General features: G+C 37.5%; 1 protein-coding gene across 3 annotated transcripts in view; it reads left to right on the forward strand.

Annotated features, from left to right (window-relative positions):
- The window catches only part of LOC138760690 (sorting nexin-9-like), a 176,572-nt gene extending 161,575 nt beyond the window's left edge, over nt 1-14,997 (forward strand). For all 3 annotated transcript variants that reach the window (XM_069931632.1, XM_069931631.1, XM_069931633.1), the window contains 2 exons: nt 8,467-8,558; nt 13,552-14,997. In XM_069931632.1, the coding sequence (XP_069787733.1) occupies nt 8,467-8,558; nt 13,552-13,602 (143 nt within the window). In that variant the 3' untranslated portion in view covers nt 13,603-14,997. The remainder of the gene's footprint in view (nt 1-8,466; nt 8,559-13,551) is intronic.
- Nucleotides 14,998-25,930: the final 10,933 nt, after the last annotated feature.

Raw genomic sequence — 25,930 nt, forward strand, 5'->3', positions numbered from 1 at the left:
TTCGAAGTGCTGAAGATCTGGGGCCAAGACGACTTGAAACAGCCCCAGGCTCAATTTCTTCATTGCCTAAATCCCAAAGATTGCCTATGGAGGCTGAAAAATAAACCTATTACTCACCAAATGAAGGATGGTGCTGGAATTACCCATTCTCCGGAAGAAGGTGTGCGTTCCCAAGAAGTGGACCCCGGTTTGGAAAGCCTTTTGATTTCAATGGGGGGAGTACGCAGGAAGACGACTCTATTGTTGGAAATGCATCAGGTAGCATTACAATCTGAATAAATCGTTTTTCTTCGCGAATGGATGAGAAAACAACAAGATGCGGGGGGGGGGGGGGGGCGGAGACCAGTGGCGACCCCCTGAAGAAGGCGGGGTGCCATCGCTGGGAGTCCAGACCCGCAGTAAAACTTTTAAAATGCCTTCTGTTGAATTGCAGCAGGAGCTGCAGTTACCTTGTTCTGCCACTATGTCAGAGAGAGCAGAGCTGAGATTTACTGATTCACAGTGTATGCAATTGAATGCAGTTATTCAACCTTTGTTGACATCTCTAATGAATGAAATGGTTCAAATGAATGCTGGTATAAGTTCAGAATTAAATATGGTTAAGACACGTGTGGATGACTTATGAAGATTTAAAAAAATATCAGACTGCTTTTTTGGACTGTAAACAGCAAGTGACTTCTAACACAGAAAAAGTGATGAAGGTGGAAAATCAGTCATAGAATTAGGAGATCGTGAGAAGGAGCTAGAAAGAAAAATAGATTATTTGGAAAATCAAAGCAGAAGGAATAATGTGAAAATTGTTGGTTTGCCAGAAGGTATAGAAGGACAAGATCCTCTTCGTTTTTTTAAAGTCTGGATTCGCAAATATTAGGGCAAGAATTTTTCCCTGGGGAATTGGCACTGGAAAGAGCCCGTAGAGCTTTAAGAAGAATACCCTCAGCTGGTCAACCCCTGAGACCAGTAATAATTCGATATTTGAGTTATTTGGATAGAGAAGCAATACTTCGACTTGCAGTACAAAATGTGAGACGACAAACTCTGTTATTGATTCAGAATAGCAGTCTTTTTTAAATCCTGATCTGAGTCAAGATGTCATTCAATGTCGACGTCGATTTAATCCAGTTAAAGAAGTTTTGTGGCATAAAGGTTATAAGTCTACTTTTCGTTACTCTGCAGTGTTGAAGGTCTTTTACAGAGACTATCAATTTCGGTTTTTTTGAAACTGATTGTGAAGCAATGATTTTTGCTGACTCATTGTCAGATATAAGGGGACAAAGATTAAATCTAAAGAAAAAATTGGTAGCTCTGGAAACGGAAGAAATGGCAGAAATTGGAAAAATGGGAATGGGAAGAGTCCACCTCCTTACGAAATGGGATCTTCGAGATTGGAGACTTTTGGATGAAAAGAAGAATTTTCTTAATTTATTTTTTCTCTTGCTATTATGATACTTGGATGTTATTGATTGTTTGGCTGGGGAGGGGGAGATTTGCACTAAGTTCTTTACTAGTCATCAGCCACTGGTGGGTGATCCACACCCAATTTTTGTTTAGGAGATTGCTACCTTTTGATAGTTTTTTTTTTGGGAGAGGATTTTTAAAAATTCTTTTTTTATTTTTTTAAACTTTTTTCTTAGTTTTTAATTTGTGATTCTTTTTATTGGAGGGTCTATAATCGTTGATTTAAGTTTTTATATAAAGATATTATTGGTATTTAGTAATAATAATAGATATGTTGAAGTTTGCTACTTTTAATGTTCAAGTATTAAATAGTACGATTAAACATAAGCGGGTCTTGGCGTATATTAAGAAAATGAAAATTGTTGTTGCCTTTTTACAAGAAACACGTTTGAATGTGAAGGAAAGTATGAAATTAAAAAGGGATTGGTTTGGGCATGTATATTCTTCTTCGTTTAATTCTAGAGCTAAAGGTGTAGCAATTTTGATACATAAAAATTTATCTTTTGAATTACAATCAATGTAGGAAAAGGCAGGATGAATTGTAAGATTTTTAGTGAATTTGGACTTTACTTAATATTTATGCTCCAAATGCAGATGATGAAGTATTTATTTCGGATGCATTTTTATGTTTGGGTCAAGCTAATTATAATATTTTAGTTGGTGGTGATTTTAATTGGGTTTTGGAACCTTTATTAGATAAATCTCCGAAGAAAGTTAAAAAATCCAAGATGGCAATCCAGGTCCAAGTGTTGATGAAATATCTTAATTTAATAGATATTTGGAGATGTCTTAATCCAACAGAAAAAGATTTTTCCTTTTATTCACCTAGTCATGAATAGTTTTCAAGGATTGACTTCTTTTTAGCATCAGCACATTTACAAGGGAAAATACAACAAGTGGAATATAAAAGTAGGGTGATTTCAGATAATTCTCTGTTATATTTTACATATGAAACTTCTGAGAAAATTCAAATAGCATATCGTTGGAGATTTAATACAATGTTGTTAAAATACGGAATTTATTGATTTTTTGAAAAAACAAATTAATTTTTTTTTGAAAGAAAATTCTAAATCTGTTCAAAGTAAGTTAGTATTATGGGATGCTATGAAAGCCTATTTGAGAGGACAAATAATTAGTTATACTTCTAAAATAAAAAAGAATCGATTAAATCAGAGTCTTGAATTAGAGAAACAGATCGATGAGTTAGAAAAGGAATTTCAGAAAGATGCTACAGAAGATTAGAAAATAGAATTATCTAGGCTGAAATTGAAATATAATACCTTGCAATCTTATCAATTTGAATGAGTGATTAATAGGACTAAACAACGGTATTACAAATGGGGAGAGAAAGCACACAAGGTATTGGCGTGGCAATTAAAGAAAGAACAGATATCGAGGACTATTAATGCTATTAGATGGAATTCTCTTATTACTTATAAACTTCGTGAGATTAATGATGAATTTTATTTATTTTATAAAAAGTTATATACATCTGAAGGAAAACAGGAAACTGGATCGATTGATTTTTTTAAAATCACAGTTGAGTTTACCAATATTAGAGGATGGAGATATACAGGAGTTAGAAGAACCATTTACTGATTCAGAAATTAAAATGGCTATGCTGGAAATGCCAAATGGTAAATCGCCTGTTGATGATGGATTTCCAGTTGAATTTTATAAATTTTTAATGATAATTTATCTACAGTGTTTGGGTATGTATTATGTCAAGTTGGAGAACATTATGAATTACCTGAGTCTTGTTCTAGTGCTTTAATTACAGTAATCCCAAAAAAAGATAGAGGTCCTTTGAAAGTATCTTCATATAGACCAATTTTGTTGTTAAATGTAGATTATAAAATAATAGCTAAAATATTAGCGAATAGATTGGCTAAATTTTTACCTAAGTTGATTCATTTGGATCAAACAGGTTTTATAAAGAATAGATATGCTTCGGATAATATTTTGCGAGTTATTAGTTTAATAGATTTCGACAATCTTTAGATCATCCGATGGTGATATCCTTAGATGCAGAAAAAGCATTTGATAGAGTTGAATGGAATTTTTTGTTTAAAGTTTTGGAGAAATTTAAGTTTGGTCTTTCTTTAATTGGTTGGATTAGGGCTCTATATAGTAAACCAGTAGCTAGAGTATTGACGAATGGTTTGATTTCGGAATCTTTTAAGTTAACTCGATCAACTCGTCAAGATTGTCCTTTATCATCAGCTTTGTTTGCGTTAGTGATTGAACCTTTAACACAGTTGATAAGACAAAATACACAGATACAAGGTATGAAAGTTTTAGATGAGGAGTATAAAATTAATTTATTTGCTGATGACGTATTGGTGTATTTAACAAATCCAGCTCAGTCACTTTTGCATTTGAAGGAATGTTTAGTACAATATGGATGTCTTTCTGGATATAAAGTTAATTGGGAAAAAAGTGAAATATTACCAGTAAGTGAAGGAGATTATTCAGTTTATAAGAATATTATTAATTTGAAGTGGACTGATCAAATTAAATATCTGGGTATAATTTTTAATGTTAATTATCAATTTTTATATAAATTAAATTATGCTCTGTTAATGAAAAAAATTAAAACTGATTTGATTAAATGGAAAGATTTACCTATTAATTTAATGGGAAGGATAAATACAATTAAGATGAATATCTTTCCGCGTATACAATATTTGTTTCAATCTATTCCGTATTTACTTGATAAGTTTTTTTTCGAGATTTAAATAAAGTGGTTATAGAGTTTTTATGGAGGGGTAAATTTTCGAGAGTAGCTTTGAATAAATTAACTTGGAAATGTGAGTTAGGGGGATTACGTTTACCACATTTTCAAAATTATTATGAAGCAGCCCAACTTAAATTTATTAGTTCATTGATGGATTTGGTTCGGCCTAGTTGGGCTAAAATTGAGACGGCAAGTATTTCTGAATTTGAAATACATCAGTTTTTGTTTAGGTGGAATATGAATTTGTTACAACAATATAATGTGCCCATACTAAAACATTTAATGAAGTTATGGATTAAGAAAAATAAAATGATAGGTTCTAGGGATAAATTATTGGCTTTGACTCCATTGTATAATAATCAACTTATTTTTTTTCAATACATAATCAAAGTATTGCATTGGAGATTCAAAGGTATGAAAAATTTGGGAGATTGTTTTAAAGAGGGTAAGTTTTTATCTTTTAATCAGATGAGGTAAGATTTTGGTATTGATAAGAATTCTTTATTTCTTTATTCTCAAATTCGATCTTTGATAAAATGTATGTTTGGTAGAGATATGATTTTACCCAAAATGACTAAATTTGAGACTTTTCTTATGAAGGTACCAGAGAAGGGTTATATTTCATTTATGTATCAAATATTGCAGGATGGTATGGATAAAAAGGGTTGGGATAGATCTAAAATTAAATGGGAAGCGGATATTGGTTTTACTTCTTCTGAAGAAGATTGGTTAGATATTTGTTATGATAGTGTAACTAGATTGATAAATGCACGTTTACATCAATTATATTTGACACCTGAAAATTAAAAAAAAAATGGTTTTATTGAATCAGATTTGTGTTTTAGATGTGGTGAAATGGTTGGTACTTTTTTTCATGCTGTTTGGTCATGTATACATATACAATCTTTTTGGAAGAAAATTCAATCGTTTTTAGAATATCTGTATAAGATGAAAATAGTTTTAGATCCAACAGTATTTTTATTGGGTAGTTTGCAACCTCTGAAAGGCTTGGGATTAGATAAGTTTCAGCTTGCTTTTGTATATTTAGCTTTATCCATAGCGAAAAAATATATTGCTAGTACGTGGAAAGATATAAATATGATTGATATTAATAGATGGCATAATGAGATGAAATATTGTTTAATAATGGAAAAATTATGTATGTTTCGCATGATCATTATAATTTTTTTATTAATAAGTGGCTGTTATACTCAGAATATTTACATTTCAATTTATATGATTAGATTTTAATATGTATATTTAACTTTTTTTAATATTCTTTTTTTATTTTTTTATGGCTCTCCTTAGGAGAGTTGGCTGAAGGGGGGGGATTTTTCTTTTTATATATATATTTTAAAAATCTTCATATTCATGTTTATTTGCTGTATATGTCCTATATGTTTTTTGAATGAATAAATAAAGTTAAAAAAAAAACAAAACTAATTAAGTGAACCCCAAGGAACTTGGTTCTCTCCTCTACAGAGTCATTCATGTGTTGTTGAGTGTGGTAGTTTCTGGTCCTTCTGAAGTCCCTAATTAACTCCTTCGTCTTGTCCACATTGAGACTCAGGTTACTACTCTCACAACATATCACGAGATTCTCTGCCTCTTCTCTGTAGTGTGACTCATCTTTGTTACTGACGAGGCCAACTACTGTTGTCATCTGAAAACTTGATGACACTGTTGGTGCTGGATCTGGTAATGCATTCATGGGACAGGAACATGAACAGGAGCAGGCTGAGCACACAGCCCTGAGGTGCCCCAGTACTGAGTGTGATGGTGCTTGTGGCTCTGCTACCGACCTGTACAAACTGTGGTCTTTCAGAATCCAGTAACAGAGGGTTGTTAAGTTTCAGCAAGGACAGGTTCTCTGCCAGCCGTATTAAATGCTGAGCTGAAGTTGATGAACAGCAATCTGATGTCTGAGGCCCATTCTCCAGGTGGGTCAGGACAGAGTGAAGGAACAAGGCGATAGCATCATCTGTGGAATGCTTTCTTCTATAGGTGTCTTTGGGAGGTGTGTTTTGATAAGTTCTATCACCAGACGCTCAATGCATTTCTTAATGGTGGAGGTCGGCGTCATTGAGGCTTTTTATCGTCACCCTCTTGGGTACCGGAATGATAGTGGCTGTCTTGAATCCTGTGGGAATGATGGGCTGCTGTAGTGAGATGTTGAAGATGTCTGTGAAGACCTCCATCATTTGGTCTGTGCAGTCCTTCAGTACCTGACCAGGTATGTTGTCTGATCCTGCTGCCTTGTGTAGGTTCACCTCACCTCAGCCCTGGGGCTTTCCTTTGGAATTATCCTGTTCTTGTCATTAGCCCTTGAGAAGCATTTGATCTTGGTTATATGCTCAATGCCCTTGCTGGTGTAGCCAGTCACTGAGCTCGTGTACTCCTCGATGTTTATATGACTGTAGTAGGTGGCTGCCTCCCTGAAACAACTGCAGTCTGTTCACAAAGCAATCTTGTAGTGTCTCTGTGGCCCTCATGCCCCATCCCTACCACTGGCCATGACCAGATCTACGATCTGGATTTGTTAGTTTTGCCAGTGGTCTGTATGCTGGGGTTAGCAGGACAGATATGTGATCCAAGTCGTCAAGGTGGGGATGAGGAACAGCCTTGTAAGCACCAGTGATGTTGGTATACACCCGATTCAGGATGTTGTCTCCTCTGGTGGCAATGTTGACATGCTATTGAAACCGTAGGAAGACTGTTTTCATGTTGACGTGATTGGAGTCGCCAGCTTCCATCATAGCAACATAAGGGTGGGGTGTCTGAGCTTTCTGGAAGCACCGTAAAACTCTTTCATGACTTCATGTTCATTATCCAAAGATAGCGCAGACTGCGGCAATTAGCGTAGCCGAGAATTCATTGGGCAGGTAGAAGGATCTGCATTTCACCAGTCGGTGTTCCATCTCTGCTGTGCAGTAGGACTTCACAACAGAGACATTTGATGCACTGGTGTCTGATGTTTGCTTGGAGCTTGAGCTTCGTGTGGGACGGACTCTCTTTTGGCTTCTCTGATGTTCTTATGGAGATTGTTCTTGGATTTCCTGTAGAGGGCCAGGTCTTCTGCATTGAATGCTTCTGAGCTGGCCTTCAGGAGTGAGTCAACTTCCAGGCTCATCCATGGTCATTGGTATTATATTTATTTTAATTTAGAGATGCAGCCCTCCAGACCATGAGCCCATCCTGCCCGAAAACACCCGTGTGACTAATCCATTTAACAACCCTGTATGCTTTTGAAAGGGGTGGGGGGAGGAAACCCATGCAGAAACAGGAAGAATGTACAAACTCCTTGCAGACAGTGCCAGATTGCTGGGGCTATAAATGGCGTTGCACTAACCGCGCCATCCCAAATTTATACGCTATAAATATTTCTTTGGCTCAGAGTAAGTTAGCTCGAAAAGATGCTTATCCCAGTGATGCTTTCATATATGGTTCATAGTGATGGTTGAAAAACAGAATCTGCATCTTTTGCCCATTGTTATGTTTGTAAACTTTGAAGAAATGATCAAATAACAGTCTGATCAGAGGTGGCCATGCTGCATCTGAGTGCATTTTAGTGTATGAACATGTTAATATGACAAAGACCCTGTAGTTGAGTATTTTTTACTTCTGAGCTATCCAACAGTAGCCATTGTATTAAAAAGTTTCAAGTTACCTACCTGGTGAGCAAGAGAGAAAGTGATGGAAGCAAAGAGGTAGCAATAACGATATGAAGTTGCACTGATTATCAAAATGATGATAACAAACAATATTTTCAACTACTACTAATTATAACAATTTTTCAATATTCTAAGTTGTAATTATGTAACCCACTTATATTTGCCATGATGTTGTTCCCAAAATCTCATGAACAGAATGTGCTCCTGCAAACTTCCTTTTTAATCATTTCTAATAAGACTAATCTCTTTTTTTCACCTTTGCTAGTTTAAGTTTCTGTTGAAGGTCAAACAAATCCTGAACATTTGTTTTGCATTACTCTGAGCCTCCACTCCTCGCTCAGCCCCTTCACTCTCCCCAGATCACTGATGGGCAACTGATATAGTAATGTAGAACATACAGATCACTGAGTCTTACCCATTTAGTCCATAATCCTTTCACAAGCCATGTTATCCTGTCCTGAAATAGGGGAATGTATAAAAAGAAAAGGTAGATGTAAAAATAATTTGATTGCAGTATCAGAATTGAAACGTAATATTTTCTTTGTTGCATTTTTTAATAACTAAAGACGATTAAATTAAGGTTTGATTATTTAATTCCAGCCGAGATGAATCACTTCCACAGTAACCGGATTTATGATTACAATTCTGTAATACAACACTACTTACAGCAACAAGTTGAGTTTTATGAGACGGTAAGTTGCTTAAAAGATCTGCTTTATTTTGGATTCCTTTGGGGCAAATGCATGAAGTAACTTAATTCATTAAATTGAGAAATGTAGATTTATCTTTTCATTTTTCAATGAAATTTGATCTGTTTAAAATTATGTCGATTAAATAAAGAGTAATTGCTTCCTATGACTGGATGTATTTTTTTTTGGCCTGTTGTAACCATATCTCTACTGTTTATTTCTACTGCCACGCAATATTGCTCCATCAGAGATGATCCCTTTGTTTCTGTTCCTTCATCCCTAGCTTGTCTGCAACCGAAGAAATCTTTTTCTACTCTTTCCCAGTTCTAACTAAAGTTCTTTAACATTACCTGTTTTCCTTTCCACATTTGCTGCCTGAGTGTTTGCAGCATTCTGTTTGTTTCAGTATAAATTTGGAGATATTGAATTGTTTCTAACTAGAATTGAAACAAATTAATCAAAGATGGCCATTGTGTTAAAAGGCATTAATTCCGTCTTCCTAATTGATTCTTTTATTGTCTTTTATTCAATTCCTTCTGCTTCAATAATCCCAAATGCTTTTTCATTTCTGAATGTCAATTCCAGTCTTAACAATGGATTTCCCTAAAGTTATATAAAGTGACATTTTCTTTCAGTGCTATCATTTCATTAATGGGAATAAATATCAGTGCTTAATAGGCCTAATCATTCTTCCGCATGCTTAGAACAGCAAGACTGGCAGCTCAGTGTTCTGGGGTACAAATGTTAAAGGCAAGATAGGGATGCATGTATGAAAGGCAGGTATTTTCCTTTTCGATGAGAGAAGACATAATAACATTGTTTGGGATATTCTTGGAGTATTGTCCAATGAGGATATATTGATAGAAAGGAATGATCTCTTCGATGGGTCTATATGAATTCGAGATTGCAGATCGAATAATGGGGTTGTAACAGGGTCGCCGCTATGGTTATAGCTCGAGGTAGGAAGAAGACTCGCACATCAAGGGAGTGTTATTGGGCTGCAGCTCTGCCTTTTATAGGCAGCTGGCGGTGTCACCACTGGGATGTGGTTTGAGTGAGGCCAGCTGCTGATTGGTTGTCCCAGATGCGCAGGCCTGCCACCAATGTCCAACATCCAGGTGGGGCCATTGTGTCTGATGACATGGTATGGCCCTTCATAAGGCCATTGAAGGGGTGGCCAGTGGGCCCCGCGTTAGATGAATACATAGTGACATTCTGCAAAGTTTTTTGGGACAAAGGTGCTGGCTTGCCCATGAGCTCTGAGCTTAACTGGGGCGAGTGAGCCCAGGCGCTTGTGCAGTTGAGACAATGTAGCAGACAGGAGCTCCCCCAAGTCCTCGGACTACTGGAACGCCATAGACAAACAAGGCAGAGGATGTCTCGAGATGCTCTTTCGGGGTGATGCAGATGCCTAGCAGGACCCAAGGGAGTTTGTCTGCCCAGTTCAGTCTAGTGAGTTGGGCCATCAGAGCTGTCTTCAGGTGCCTGTGGAACCTCTCCACCAGCCCATTGGCCTATGGATGGTATACTGTAGTGTGGTGGGGTTGAGTCCCCAGTGCATTTGCCAAGGCGGTCTATAGGCTGGAAGTGAATTGGGTCCCCTTGTCGGATGTTGTGTTTGGGGACCCCACAACATGTCACCAAGGTGTTCAGTAATGCACATGCACGTCTCCATAGAGATTTCAGGTAGAATTGCCATCTGGTCATCCGGTTGACCATGGTCAATAGATAACGTGTACCTCTGGATACATGTCAAGGCCCCACAATGTCTGCTTACACATGCCTGAAACAGTGGCATTCTGGTTCAAAAGGCTGTGGAGGGACTTTAATGTGGGTCTGGACCTTGGATGTCTGGCACTGAGTACACATTTTGGGTCACTGAATGACCTCTTTACGACGAATGCCATGCTACCATTCTAACTATAGTCCTGTTAGCGGGGTGAACCAAATTATGGACTGAATCAAAATTTCACCTCCTCCGTGCGACCGGAATGAAGGTGCGCAGTTTACCAGTTGTGTCATATAGCAATGTGTAGTTACCTGGGATGATCTGGATGTCCTCCAGTTGCAGGCCAGTAAGTGCTGTCCAGTACGCTGGTAAGTAAGGGTGTGCTTGCTGCGCATCTCCCAGGGCCACATAGTTAATACTCGGGGCAGGGTCATGCACTGCTAGGATACCCGGATGGATAGGGCATCGGCTACCACATTTGACTTGCCAGCAATATGTTCAATGTCCATTGAAAATTCAGATATGTAGGATAGGTGCCGTTGTTGCCTGGCCTCATGTTGGTCAATGCAATAGCCCAGGAAATCAATTTTCTCTCGGCCAAATTGGCACTTGGCCAGATTGATGGTTAAACTGAATTCACGTAGCCTCGAGAACAATAGACTTAAGTGAGGTGTGGGTGAGGCTGGCTATTCAAATTTTACCGAGATAGATGAAGGCGAAGTGCAGATCCTAGCCCACTGCGTCCATCAACCTCTGTAAATTCTGAGTCGCGTTTTTTTAGCCCAAATGGCATGCGGAGGAATTCAAACAATCCAAAGGTGGTTATGATGGCAGTTTTGGGAATGTCACTGAAGTGGACTGGGATCTGATGATAACCCCTGATGAGGTCCACGTTGGAGAATATCCGTGCCCCTTTCAGGTTAGTGGTGGTCCTAGATATGGGGCACAGGATATCGGTCAGGTGTGGTGGCCACGTTAAGGCGGCAGTAGTCTCCACACGGCCTCCAGCTGCCTTGGGTACTATACGGAGGAGGAGGTCCATGGACTACACAATGCCGAGTTCCTCCAACTTTCAAAACTCTGGGCAGGTTGAGTTTCTCGGGGGGGGGGGGGGGGGAGAAGCCATACACACGCGAGGAGGGGAGGGCCCTCCTTAATAATTTGGTGTCTCACCCCATCCATATGTTCTGCTGAGTTGAAATGGGCATGATGGAGGGGAATTCTGCTAAGACTTGAGTGAATTCATTGTCTGCAGTACTCACTGAGTGTAGATGGGAGTTAGTAAGTTCAGTGCCCTTGAACAAAAATGTCTGAAATGTCTAAAGTCTACTAGTAGCAAGTTGGCTCTCAGGAATTTGGCACCCAGTAACAGTTGTTCTACGGCCGCCACTGTAAACTTCCAGGTGAATTGTCTATCCCCAAAGCGGAGGGGAATTGTACGGGTGCCAAATATCGGAATGTTAGAGCTGTTTGCTTCTTGAAGCTCTCGGACCCGCTTGCCGCTGTGAGTTTGTAGACTGGATGGGGGAGGACGCTGTACTGTGCCCCATTGTCCATCAAGAAATGATGGCCTGACAGGGAGTTTTGGATGTGCAGGAGGTTATACAGTTGACCAGTCATTGCAGCCATCAATGACGGCCAGTCTTGGCACTTCCCTGGAATGTGCAGGTGGAGTAGTATCAATGGGCCTCGGAACCCCACCGTTGATGATAGAAAGAGTACTTCTCACCGATCAGACGGTCGGTCGACAGGCTTCCTAGCCAAGCGTTCCTGAGAAGATGCCATCACCTGTTCAAACAAAATGGAGGCATACCTCTTCGCCGCCCATAGCACATTTGTTCGGGGAGCCACTCTCCTGGGATCATCAAAGTCTTTCTCTGCGAATATCAGCCAGATCTCTTCAGGCAGCCGCTCCAGGAAGATTATCTGGAACAGCAGGCAAGAGGTGTGGCCATCGTTGAGATTGAGCATGTCACTCTTGAAGGTAGAAGGAGCCTTGTCTCCTAAACTGTTGATGTGCAGTAGTTGGGCTGTGTGCTCACGCTTTGAGAGCCCGAAAGTGTGGGTTAATAGCTCCTTGATGACCACATACTTCCTTTGCTCCGGGGGCTGCTGGAGGAAGTCGATGATGTGACCTGCAGTGTCTTGATCGAGGACGCTGGCCACATGATAGTAGCGCGTGTCGTCTGCGGAGATCTGGTGAATGGCCAACTGCACCTTGGCCTGCTGGAACCACACCCATGGTTGCGATGTCCAGAATCCCTGCAGCTTCAATGCTATGGCATTGATTGTAGGTTGTTCCTCCATCATTGGGTCCAAAGCACTGTTTGGACCAGTTGGGGTCACCACTATAGCTCGAGGTAGAAAGAAGACTTGCACACCAAGGGAGTGTCATCGATGCTGGCTTTATTGGGCTGCAGCTCTGCCTTTTATAGGCAGGTGGCTGTGTCACCACCGGGGCGTGGCTTGAGTGAGGCCAGCTACTGATTGGTTGTCCTAGATGCACAGGCCTGGATTGGACCCCCTGTGATCCTATGGCTATGATTGGATGATTTAACAGGTATTACTGTGTGCTGTATGCCCGGTTGTCGTGTTCGACGACTGTTGGCTGTGTCGGCCTATGGAGTGGGCTGCAGGCCGCTACGGGATAGTACTACTGGGAGATTTTAACTTCTCTGTTATTGATGGGTCACTCTTGCAGTGAAGGATTTGGATGGGTAAAATTTGTTGTGTGTCCAAGAAAGAGGACATGAGATCTGGCAGGTAGGATAAAGGAAAATGTACTACCTCACACTGATGAGAGTTAAATTCCATCTGCCTCTGATGCAGACTGGTCACAGGCTCCAGTCTGAAAAACAACCCTCAATAATCACCCTCTGCCACTTTCCACCAAGCCAATTTTGAATTTATTTGTCTAGCTCATCCTTAAACATGTGTGACAAGCCTTCCAGATGAGACCTTGCTAAAGTCCATGTAGACAGCATCCGTTACCCTTCTCTCATCAATGCTCTTTGTCACCTCGTCAGAAAATAAATATAAGGTTGATGAAACACAATTTCCCCCAAACAATCCCTTGATTCCAGCTCCGTATGCATGACATAAGCTTGTTTTCCTAACCACAGCCTCAATATTCTTTGTTAACCAGGGTTCCTGGATCAATAAACCTTGCCTTTCAAACATGTCATCCCTGAACACTCCTTATCTCACTTGGTCAATATGTGTTGAAATCTATTTCAGTTGAAGAATTCTCTCGTTATTTCATTCCAGATTGCAGCAAAGCTGAAGCAAGCATTGGGCCGATTTACAGAACAACAGTAAATTCTGGAATGCATTTAACCTTATTTGACCTGTTGATGGAGGAAACCCATGCTCTGGAATATATTTATGAAGGAAAAGCACAAGAAAGATGTCTCACATCCAAGTTTTGTTTGGGATGCAAAACAGCTCCTTGGACCATATCAGTTATTTTTCTGTTACTGCATAATTGTTTTATGACTGCGTGAGCATAAACTGAATGAAACTTTTTTAATTTTTAATCACTTTCTTGTTTGTTCCTTTACATGGCATTTGTACAACTGCATTTGTGATCTGCACTGGCATCATATCAGTTGAGGAATTATTGCTGATATTATGGTGCCAGGCAGCCGTCCCTGCCTATACAACTCTCATTGTTGCAGCTTACTTGGTTACTAAATGGGTCACAGCAATATACAATGCTGCATTATGGAAAATATTTTGACATTGGCAATAATATAAATGGAACTGGAAGATTGATTTTGTTCTTGAAAGGCTGTATTATAATTTAAATTTGCTTTGCTCTCTTGTATTTAGTGCAATTAATAAAATTTTATGACTGATGTATTCAATGAATAAAGTGGGAAAGAGCAAAATTAATCTTAAAACCAAGTTAAACAGTTAACTAAGGAAAAGCTATTTCAGAATGGATTCCAAAAGACAGTAGACGGTGTGATTATTTTGTGAGTAGTCCAGCACAGAAGTGAAGACATTTGGAGGGGGACATTTCTTCCCATGGCTTGTTATTTTGATTTTTCGATTTGTAAAAACAGAGCAAGGATGTATCAGATCTCAGAAAAATGAGTCTTAAACATTCCCGGTTATGAACTTCGCTGTTTATTTTTGACCAAAGTTAACCTGGTTACATGACTTTTCATTCCACCCTCCTTCAGTGATAGCTTTATTATAACAGTGTCAAAGGTTACACCTTGAGGTGCCAGTCTGAAAAAGTGAATAGATATAGTTGGCTTGCAATTTGGTTTTTGTAATAAGATGCATGTCACATTTTTGTGACCATTTGCAGTTATCACCATCTTTAACTAGTTCATCATTATCACCTAAGCCTCCAAAGCAATTGCTTTTTTAAGAAGTAAATGTTAACAAAATTATAGGAAAAATTTTTTAATATTATTATCCACTGGTTATCAGTATTTCAATCTAGCCACCAAAGTTCAGGGCTGACATGAACTTCATTCAATTGTAAAACAAAGTTGAAAGCCATTCTGAATAGAGCTATTTTGCATTACCTATAGCCCTGCTAAAATTTAAAATGACTGTACAAAGAAATTTGTAATTATACAGCATATACAGTTATGAATCTAAGAGGACTTTAAGAGCATGTTTGCACCAAAGATGACTATTTAATTTTGTATTGACATTATTTTTGGATGATAAACTAATAAATGTTCCATGCTTATACATTTTTGATATTTGAATTTCTCCTGTTCAAGTGCTCAGTTGAAGGAAACCAAGTTTGAAATTTGTGGAAAATATTTTATGTGGTGCAGAAGAACACATCTTTACATTGTCAGAGATGAAGAAAATTCTGTGCATAAGATAGTTAATCAGGGATTTATTTTTTTGGAAATGGAAATATTTGCACTTTGTCATTTTGCATTCTATATTGTTTAGTGGATGAAAATTGCTCTAAAATGCAAATCTTAAATTATTTAGATGTATAAACTTTATATTTTTGAGATTTTTTTATGACCTAGTACATCAAGTTTTCTTTCTGAATACTGAAACTTTGGTCAAGTGACCACCTCATAGCAGCTGGGGGAATTTGGAGAAGCCAAATGAATTCAGGTGGGTACACTTTATTTTGACTGATGATTGAGCATGAGTAAAAGGAAAAGTGTTGTTAAATCTTAGTAATCCAAGTAGTATCTTTTTTTTTTAACATGCTTTGATATTTTACAGATATCAGAATGAACTTGAGCTTTAAATTGGTTTGTCTTCTTCTTCTTTGGCTTGGCTTCGCGGACGAAGATTTATGGAGGGGTACGTCCACGTCTGCTGCAGGCTCATTGGTGGCTGACAAGTCCGATGCGGGACAGGCAGGCACGGTTGCAGCGGTTGCAAGGGAAAATTGGTGGGTTGGGATTGGGTGTTGGGTTTTTCCTCCTTTGTCTTTTGTCAGTGAGGTGGGCTACATATTTCTATAAAAGCAATGTTTTTACATTTACATAATAATTGTGATTCTCATGCTTGAGGCATTTTACCGTCATAATGATAGGACACGATGGTGATGATAAAGTTACTGGATAAATTCACCGTTAGGTAAAAATAATCCAGAACTTGTGTTTAAATAACAAATTTAAATACAATAAAAATCCTGTAGTTTTGTACTGGAAGCTACAGGATTTTTGTTGAAAGCTCATTAAATTCACTCATGTCAGATTAATTAAGGATGGGTGGACATGTTTGCAACTCCAGACCCACCAATGTTGGTGTACTTTTAACTGCCCTCTGAAACATAAGCTATTCAGCTGTGTCATAACTGCTAAGGTTTTTAAAAAATAAACCAAGCAAACTGTGACATCAACCAAGGCATGAAATCCCTGACTCTGAAAGCTCCTCACATGTCAGTGGACCTTGCAAAGTCTTCATGAACAATTTGGAACCGCTGTCTAATCTGGCAGTGCTTATCCCACCAGCAAGTTGAGCAAAAAAGAAATGTATGGTGCAGCATCACAGCTCTTAGAGCTGTTTCTTTACAGCTCACTGACCAGAGATCATCCTGACCTTGGTGTTTGCATGTTCGCCTTCTAACTGAGTAGGTGTTCCAATTTCCCACCAACTATATAAAAAGATGTGAATTAGTAAATTAATTAGCCACTAAAAATTTCCCTAGTTGATGAGTAGTAGAATATAGAGGGGAGTTGATGGGGAAGTAGAGAGAGTAAACTTGGGATGAGTAAGATTAAAATAAAAAAAGAATTGGATGTTTGGAGATTGGCTCTGTCTGAAATGTCACAATCTGGCAGCCATACTGATGGAAGTCATTTGGAATGTTTAAGATGTGATTCTTTTCATTTTTTAATTGTTTTGTTGAATTTATAATAAAACCTGTAAACATGTAGTGTACAGGTATATGGAATACATAATAAGTACTGAAAATAACACACCACTTTGTACAAAAAGCTATTATAATCGGTACCCATATCACTAAACACTTCTACACACTGAATTAAAGAATAATATGAATATTTTATTATAATATATAATATCTATCTCCACTATCTAAACTGGAGTTGTATGGCGAAAAGATTAATACTCTACTTCAGAAAAAAGTGCGAAAAAAGAACATAAAATTATCATCAAAATTGTTATTATTCCTGGAAATTCTGGAAATAGTTCATAAATGGTCCCCACATATTTTGAAAATTCAATTTCATATTGGTTACAGAGCATCGGATTCTCTCCAAATTAAGGCCCGCAACCATTGCGCATGAGTGGGCGGAACACCTAAGTCGTATTGCATACCTTACCATAAGGGAAGTAAAGGTTATTATTTGACGTTTAGTTAGTGATAAAATCATGCCTTTCTCTCCAGTAGTTCCAAAAAGAGCAAATAAAAGTTTAGGCTCTAAGTTTAAGTCCAGGATTATTGAAAAAGTCAAAAAAAACTCTACCCAGAATCTTCTAAGGCTTGAACAGATCCAAAACATATGAACTAATGTAGCATCCCCATTGTTACATCTGTTGCATCGAGGACTCATATTTGAGAAAATATGAGAAAGTTTATCTTTGGACATGTGAACTATGTGTATTACTTTAAATTGTAAGAGAGAATGGTGAGCACATATTGATGAAGTATTAACTAATTTAAAAATCAAATCCAAACTCTTTTCATATATTGAAAAATGTGCCCTGTTGCCATGCTTTTTAAATTTTATCTCAAAGAACTTGATGCAATTTCATCACCAAGTCATAAGTAGTACATATTAAATCTTGAACGTTGTAAATTAAAAATTGTGTCATTAGGAAACTTGGGTAATTGAGAGAGGAGGACCTGCAAATACCTTTTTAAAAAAAAAAGTTTTAGGTAAAGCAAATTTACTTGACAAAACTACTTTAATACCTATTTTATACCAGTCATAAAAAAATGAAATCATTCATAAAAAGTTGAAAAAAGTACAGCAATTGGATAAAATAGGATTGGAAAGAGAAAAATTGCTTAAACCAAAATATTTTCTGACTTTCAACCAGATTCTCACTGTATGTTTAACTACTGGATTATCAATTAATTTATTTAACTTAATTAAAGAAAAAGGTAGTACATATCCTAGAAGTGCAGTAATGGAGAATTTTCTAGCTGATTTTTAACTCCAGTGTGACCCATAACGTGCAGTCCAATCAATTATTGTAATACATCCAAAATGTGATATTACGTATGCTAACTATCCAATAGTAAAATCTGAAATTGGATGAAGCCAAACCTCCATTTCTTTTAAATAAAACCCATCTTCAAAAATCTAAATGAGGACATTTATTCTTCCATATAAAAGTCGATAAAATTGAATCTAGTGAATAAAAAAAAATTGATGATTGAAGGTTTGTATAGCTTGAAAAAGATATAAAAATGTAGGTAAAATACTCATTTTAATAGAATTAACTTGACCAACTTGAGACAAAGAAAGGAGTAATAATTTCAATAATGACTCTTTCACCTGTTTTAATAAGTAAGAAGATTTTCTTTTTATAATTTTTTGTAATTATAATACCAAGATAAGTGAACTGATTTCTCGTAAATTTAAAAGGAAAATCAGTGTAAGTAGATACTAAGGTATTTAAGGGGGGGAAAAAACCTCACTTTTATGAAGATTTTATTTGTGATGAAAATTGACTAAAATTAGAAAGCAAGCAGGGTTGGAAATGAAAAGCAGAAGATCATCTGTATAAAGAGAGACTTTATGAACAGTCCTTCCAACCAATTCCTGAAAAGTTCTCAGATTCTTGAAATGCTAGAGGCTCTAAAGCCAAATCAAATAGTAAAGGACTAAGAGGACGGCCTTGTCTAGTACCATGATAAGATTAAAAGGTTTAGATTGTTGAAAATTGGTAAGAATAGATGCTGTCGGAAATAAATAAAATAGCTTAATCCATGTAATGAAACCAAATCCAAAATTAAATCTTTTTAAAAAATCTCAAGTAAATATTTCCACTCAACCAGTCGAAAGCTTTTGCTGCATTCAAAGAAATAACACATTCTAGGATCACAATATTCAATAACTGACATATATTAAAGTCTGAGTAATGATTTTTAATAAAGCCTGTCTGGTCTTAAATGATATCCTCTAATCTGTGGGCTAAAATTTTAACATCTACATTCAGTAAGGAAATTGGTGTATAAGAGGTGCAATTAGACAGATCTTTGTTCTTTTTCACAATTAGAGAGATTGAGGCTTCATAAAATGACTTTAGCAATTTGAAAGTGTCAGAAAGGACCGAGCTTAAGTGGGGTGAAGGTACTTGAGAAAATGCCTTGAAAAACTCCCCACGGAATCCATAAGGGCCTGGTGCTTTCATTGATTGTAAAGAAAACATTGCCTTCGCTCCATTTCCTTGACATTAATGTCCATTTTTCTCTCAACTGTCAAAAAAGTGTGGCATGTGCGTGTTGTGTTTGATGTGAAGATGAATTAAGACCAGGTATTTGTACCACATCTGAGGCTGCAATCTCACCTCACTTCCTCCTTGAGATGCTTGAGATGTGGCTATTGGAATCAAAGGTAAATTTTTCCATTACATTGTGTTGGAAATAAAGTGAAATTAGGATTTATGACCTAAATTATTATTCAGCAAAGATGGCTTTAATCCAATCTTGACATTTGGAGAAATTAAAATCAACTAATTAAATAAATCTGGAATTTTAAAAAAGATAATATGGTTGATAATTAAAATTCCAGATTGTCAAATTGAGTTTGAATTTTCATAGTTCTTGTTGACATGAATCACCAGTTATCAAGGAAGGAAGTTTGCCATTTGTGCCCAGTAAGACCCAAATGAGACTTCAGAACGAGAGCAACATTGCATGACTGCTCTGAGTCAACCATGAGCAACAAGTATTTTGAGCAGTTTGGGTTGGGCGGTGCCCTTTGTCAAGAATCATCCCATACAGTTCTTGCATGACATAATACTTTTTGCTCTCTGGACACTTTCCAGGATGCACAATGAAACACATCAACAACTGCTATAAGACTATCATGTCAATGAAATAACTTTGTTTTATCGTACGTCAGTTGCCTTCCATTGGAAGGAGCTGTCAATAACCATGTTCCAGACTATTGCATCTCAACATACAGGACTTCATGCTGAACAAAACAGTCATGGCAAAAACAGAATGGGGAAAGGATGTGAATTGACCTTGAAGACCTTTCGGGGGTGGGGGGGGGGGTGGTGGGAGGAGATGGGGAAATATCCACTGAATATTCTGAGCAGATAATGAAGTAGTAAAACATGAAAGTTTGCAGACACTGAGATTGAAGTAAAAACAATGCTGGAGAAACTCAGCAGATTAAACAGTGTCCTTTATATAGTAATAGTAAAGATACACAACCAACATTTTGGACTTCAACCCTTCATCAGAGTATGAGCAGATTAGGAAAATCTTGGTAAAAAGGCTCATCATGGAACCCTTCAAACAAGCACTAAATCTTGGTGGTAGTTAGTTAAATTCTTCTGAAGAATCTCAACAACACTGCTGTGGACATTAGGTAGTCATTCATTTCTTTCTGGATTGCGCATTTGTCAAGGAGATCTGGAAAAGGATGTAACAACCACTTGGATATGGGATGAATGTGAAAGATTGATGCCATGCTGATATGATGCAAGTCTTTTTAAGTAAACTGAATGAAGCATCTTGATCTGGAATGGTGATGTAATTATACTGTGTTATGCATTTGCAAATTTATGAATAAAGTTTTTTTTGAAAAAACGAGTTGCTGGTACTTATCAAGGAATTAATAAAAAAGTCATTAAAATTGTGCTGTCCTGTGAATGATTAATTAGTTATTTTTGTATTCTCTCCATTGTGTCCCCTTTCCTAATACTATAACACCTTCTCTAGCCCTGTAACTAAGTATTAATTGAGTTCCATTAATTTTGTCAACCTGTTCATTCCTGAAATTAATTGCTTTACTATTGAAGGATGTCTTTTCAGTTTTCAAAACTATGGAATTCCCTTCCTGAAGACCAGTTTTGAAGATTTTTTAATGACAATTTCCAATCACAGTTTTTTGAGAGGGATCATGATGCTTTAATTTTTTGCCAATTCTTTGCCTGAAAGGCACTCTTCTCCTAAGAGGAAGCGATCCAATAAGAAGAATGAGAAAGACATGTCAAAGAGTTTGATTGACATTGATGACCCGGAACAAGCTTTGGGATTGTGAACTGATTTAGATTCATTATTTTGTAAGTCTGGTTGGGGGGGGGGGGGGTGGTGGATGATGCTGAAGCTTTTGGAAGTCATCTGCCACCTGTGGGGGGGTTTCTTTCCACACCCAGTTAATCTGGGAGTTACTACTTTTTTTGTAGTTTTTAATTATATCTTAAAAAATATATATTTTTTATTTGTGTCATCTCAATTTTATTTATTAGGCAGGAGGGTTTTAGTACTTGATTAATTGAGGGGTTACTTGGCAAGGGGAGCTTTATTTTGTTTTATTGAGGGGAGGTTTTTTATTGATTGAATAGAGGATTTTCTTTAATTGTTAGAATAATGTCTAGTTTGAATTTTGAAACTAATGTTCAAGGCTTAAACAATCCGATTAAGCGTAAACACGTTTTGGCTTAGATAAAAAATATGAAAGTGGATGTTGCTTTTTTGCAGGACTGGGTTGGTCTTGTAATTTCATCTTCTTTTAATTCGAAAGCATGAGGAGTGGCGATTTTGATTCATAAGAAAATACCATTTGAACTTGAATCCTCGGTGGAAACAGCTGGTTGAATATTAATGATTAATTGTTTGCCGAGTCATGGTCTTTGTTAAATGTGTATGCCCCTAATGTTGACGATGAGCAATTTATGTCTGAAGCTTTTTTAACTCTGAGTCAAGCTAAGGAAAATATCTTGATTGGGGAAGATTTCAATTGTGTATTAGACATAAATGTTAGATATTAGGAAATGTATGCCATTGAGATCATAAAAGAAATCTCTAATCTGTAGATAACAGAAAAAAAATAGTATTTGGTAGACTTATTTAAATGAAATTTGCTCAAAGGAAGCAAGACTCCCCTCGACAAATAAATCTCAATTATTTAATGCCCAATCTATACCATTCTCTAAAAGTTACATCAATCATTGGAAGGTTAAAGAAATAATTAGAAAAAAAGCATAGAAAGAGAAAATCTCATTAAACCTAAATGTTTTCTAAATTATATCTACACCATCAAAGTATGTTTAACCACTGGATTATTAGTTAATTTACTTAGAGATATAGGAAGTGAGAATCCAAGAAGAGAGATGAGAGAAAACTTGGTAGAAGAATTAGATTCCAGAGAGATCCAAAATGGACAGTCTTCATGGTTATTGTAATATAACCAAAATGTTAAGTTTTATATTTTGACTGCCCAATAATAAAAGTTAAAGTTTGGTCCAGAACCTCCATCCTTTTTAAGTTTTTGGACATGGACTTTATTTAAGCGAGGATGTTTATTCTTCCATATATAAGATTGAGTCAAGGGAATCGAAAAAACGACATGAATAAAGACAGGCAAAACCTGAAAAAGGTATGGAACTGTAGGTAATTATTCATTTCAATAGAGTTGATTTGACCAACCAATGATAAAGAAAGGGGTGACCAATTTGATAAAACTCCTTTCACTTGTTTGAATAAGATGAGAAAATTTTCTGTGAATAATACTGTTCTTGCTATAATGCACCTCGGCTGCCATATTGCTTCCATCACAATGGAGACAAGAATATCACTCACTGTGGGGATATGACAGAACAATTATAGAGGTTACAACATACAAGGAGGCCACTTGGTCCATTAAGTTCACTAAAGCTCAGCAGAGTCAGAGTTTTACTGCATGGAAATGGGCCCTTCAGCTCAACATGTCGATGCTGACAAAGTTGTCTCCAAACTAGTCCAATTGCCAGCTGCAATGAAAGAACAATCCAGCCAATCATGCTCCCTACCCCATCTCCATTGCTGTGAAAATCCTCAACTTTCAGATAGTTATTTAGTTTATTTTGATCACAATCTTCTTTCGCGGTGAATGTTGAGTTTGAATTTCAGTCTCAAGCCACTCATTGTTTTTTTTTTAAACATTTTTCTTCACAGTGTAGTTTTTCATAGCTGCTTTTGGAGCATTTAGGTTTCTGAGTGCTAGTGTCAGTGAACAAGGAACTTCTCTGAGGATGGTCCGTGGAATGTTCTGAACAGAATTGTAGAGTGTCATGTTGGTGCCGGTCAGGTAGGAGAGTCTTTTCACTTGTTTATATTCAAATAAAATGTGGGAATAGAAATTGTTGACTTTTTAATTTGCCTTTCTAAGTGGAAAGAGTAGCAGATGAACTCAATTCTGTGTGTGGTACAGCTTACAGCATGTGGGAATGTCCAGATGCTGCTTGTGGTCTGGATGATAAAGTCTATGGAATGGACAGCTTGGGTGCTGACAAGAGGTAGGTAGGTCGAATGTTCTAAGCAATGATCACACAGCATGTGGAGAAAGGCAGTCAAAGAAGGTGGAGTTGGATCACTCTAAAGTGGTTTCTCCATGGTAGGTGAATGCATCACTAAGGAGTCTGGCTGGAGCCACAATCGCACTGTGGTGGATAGTTCAGTTGTGCCGAGGGTCTTTGACCATGTCATAAATAAATATAAGACGGTTTTAAATAGAACTCATTTAATTGCTGGACATTCTCTTCATTTGGTCTTAGTTGTTCTCAACCTTTTCCTTTCCACTCACATACCACTTTAAGTAATCCCTATGCCATCAGTGCTCTGTGATTAGTAAGGGATTGCTTAAGGTGGTATTTGAGTGGGAAGGGAAGGTTGAGAATCACTGCTCCAGACCCTATTGTTACTGAAATATTTTGCTTGAGAAAAATTGTAATTGGTCCATTTCCTTTGGAGTTATGAAACCATGCACATATGGGTCAATTAAGTATGATTAAAACAGTGGTTTTCAAAATTTTTCTTTCAACTCACATAGCACCTTAAGCAATCCCTTACTGATCACAGAACACCAATGGCATAGGGATTATTTAAAGTGGTATGTGTGTGTGGGGGGGAGGGGGGAAGGTTGAGAACCATTGATCTAACTACCCATTCAACCTATGTTGGATAAAGTACACATTGGTATTTGAAGAACACATTTTGACCTTGTCTGATGAGATCATCAAGGCATTGTTGGTCATTTTATAATTTATTGCAAATAGATTGTTTAAAAAGGGAACTGAAGCGAACCTGTCAGGTGTGCATCTATTTCTGGGGATTGAAGTTGATGAAGTACCTTGTTTCTGAGACCTAGATTAGTAATTCTTTTATTTGTCTTGGTATTACATGGCAGGTTGAAAGTCCACTTCAAACATATTGTCATAATAATGTTGCTCAAAAGAAGTTGTTGATTATCAATAGGTGTGGTTTTGATAAGATTATTGAATGTGTTATTTACTTAAAAATACATTAGTACATTTAAATGTACTTCATGTGCATATTTGGAATACAGTTTTCAGAGGAGCTGTTAAACCTAAACTCTGAATGGATTTGTGGTTCAGATAGAAAATATGCTGTGTTTCCATTTAAAGATGAAATGGTTGTAGCATTGAAGAAAAAGATCAATTTACTCCAACCGTACCATGGGAATATAATGCTCTCAGTGAATGCAAGTCTTCCAGATGAGACATTAACCTATAGCGCCATATGAACTTGTTCCAATACAAGATATATTATGATGCATTCTTAAGCAGAATTGGCATCATTTATGCTCAATTGACATCAACTAAAAAATGGACTACTTGGTAATTTAACACACTATCTACCCCTAGTGCAACTGCCAACCTATCAGGCATAATCTGACATGAAAATAGTGGCTATTCTTCACAAAAGTGACTCATTAATAGTAAAGGACATCGACAGCCTATGATAGGAGGAACCCTATCCATGTTCTATCTAGAAGGACGAGAGTGGAATTCCAAGAAACAAAAAATATGGGACATGACTCTATCATCTGTCGCAGAGGCGAAGCTGCATTCCCTGAAAAAGGACATTTGAGATGTCCTGGAATGGAAGGCTTAATCTTGAGAACGGATGCGGCAAAAACTGAGAAACTGGGGAAAGGGATTGCATTCTCACGAGAGAAGGTTTCGGTGGCTGTGGCCATCGGTGGATTTATAATAAATGTCAAAACATAGCTTGTCTCCTGAAATAGAGGCAGGAAGATCAAGTCTGGGGACAAAAGTGTCAAACGTTGTCTAGGTGAACTTCAAAGTGGGATGGAGGTTTGTAGCAAAAAAAGTTGATAAAATTGGTGAGTTCTGCACAATGTAAAGGAGGAATAGTTGGGGATTGGTGCAGGTTTGGAGCAAGGACTGATTCATATCACCAAGCAAATGGTGGGCACAGCGGGAACCCATGAAGGAAATGAGGTGTCCAAAGTGATGTTATTCAGGGAAAGAATGATGAGAAACTGATCAGAACGTTGTACCAGGAAGAAGCAGAAGGCGCTAAGACCATCGAGGAGGAAGCTGTGGGAGCCAGCAAATTGTGCTGCACCATTCTGGCAAAGGAAGGCAGTACAAAAATAAAAATTGAGATGGGCCTTTTTTTGTTTTCTTAATGCTAATATTGAGCTTTGACAACTGTCACGAAGTAGAGGGAAACTTTGACACAATTTATTCCGGCAGCATAAATGTAACTTTACAGGAACTTTCTGTAAAGTTACATTTATGCTGCCGGAATAAATTGTGTCAAACTTTCCCTTTACGTTGTCACTTTGTACTAATGAGGAAAAGAATAATGGAATTATTGAGCAGTCTTAGCTCAACTTAGCCGAGCTGACTCCGCGCCTGTTCTACAATCACAGCGCCTGCAGACTTTCGTGTTTCCCACTGTTCCACTGGCTGTCTTCTCCCTCGCACAAGAATGTGATACTCCCAAGTACTGCTCCATTCATGTCATTCACGTGGACAGTCCTAAAACGTAGCCATTCAGCCCATCGCGTCTGCTCTGCCATGCAAATCATGGCTGGTACATGCATTGTTTCTTTTTACCCCATTCTCTTGTCTTAACCCCATAACATTTGACGCCCTGGCTAATCAACAATCTTTCAACCTCATCTTTAAATATACCTCACGACTTGGCAATAAATCCCGTCTGTAAAAACCTCGTCTCGATTCTAAA

This window comes from Narcine bancroftii, chromosome 4 (assembly GCF_036971445.1).
Source record: "Narcine bancroftii isolate sNarBan1 chromosome 4, sNarBan1.hap1, whole genome shotgun sequence".
Classification (NCBI taxonomy): Eukaryota; Metazoa; Chordata; class Chondrichthyes; order Torpediniformes; family Narcinidae; genus Narcine; species Narcine bancroftii.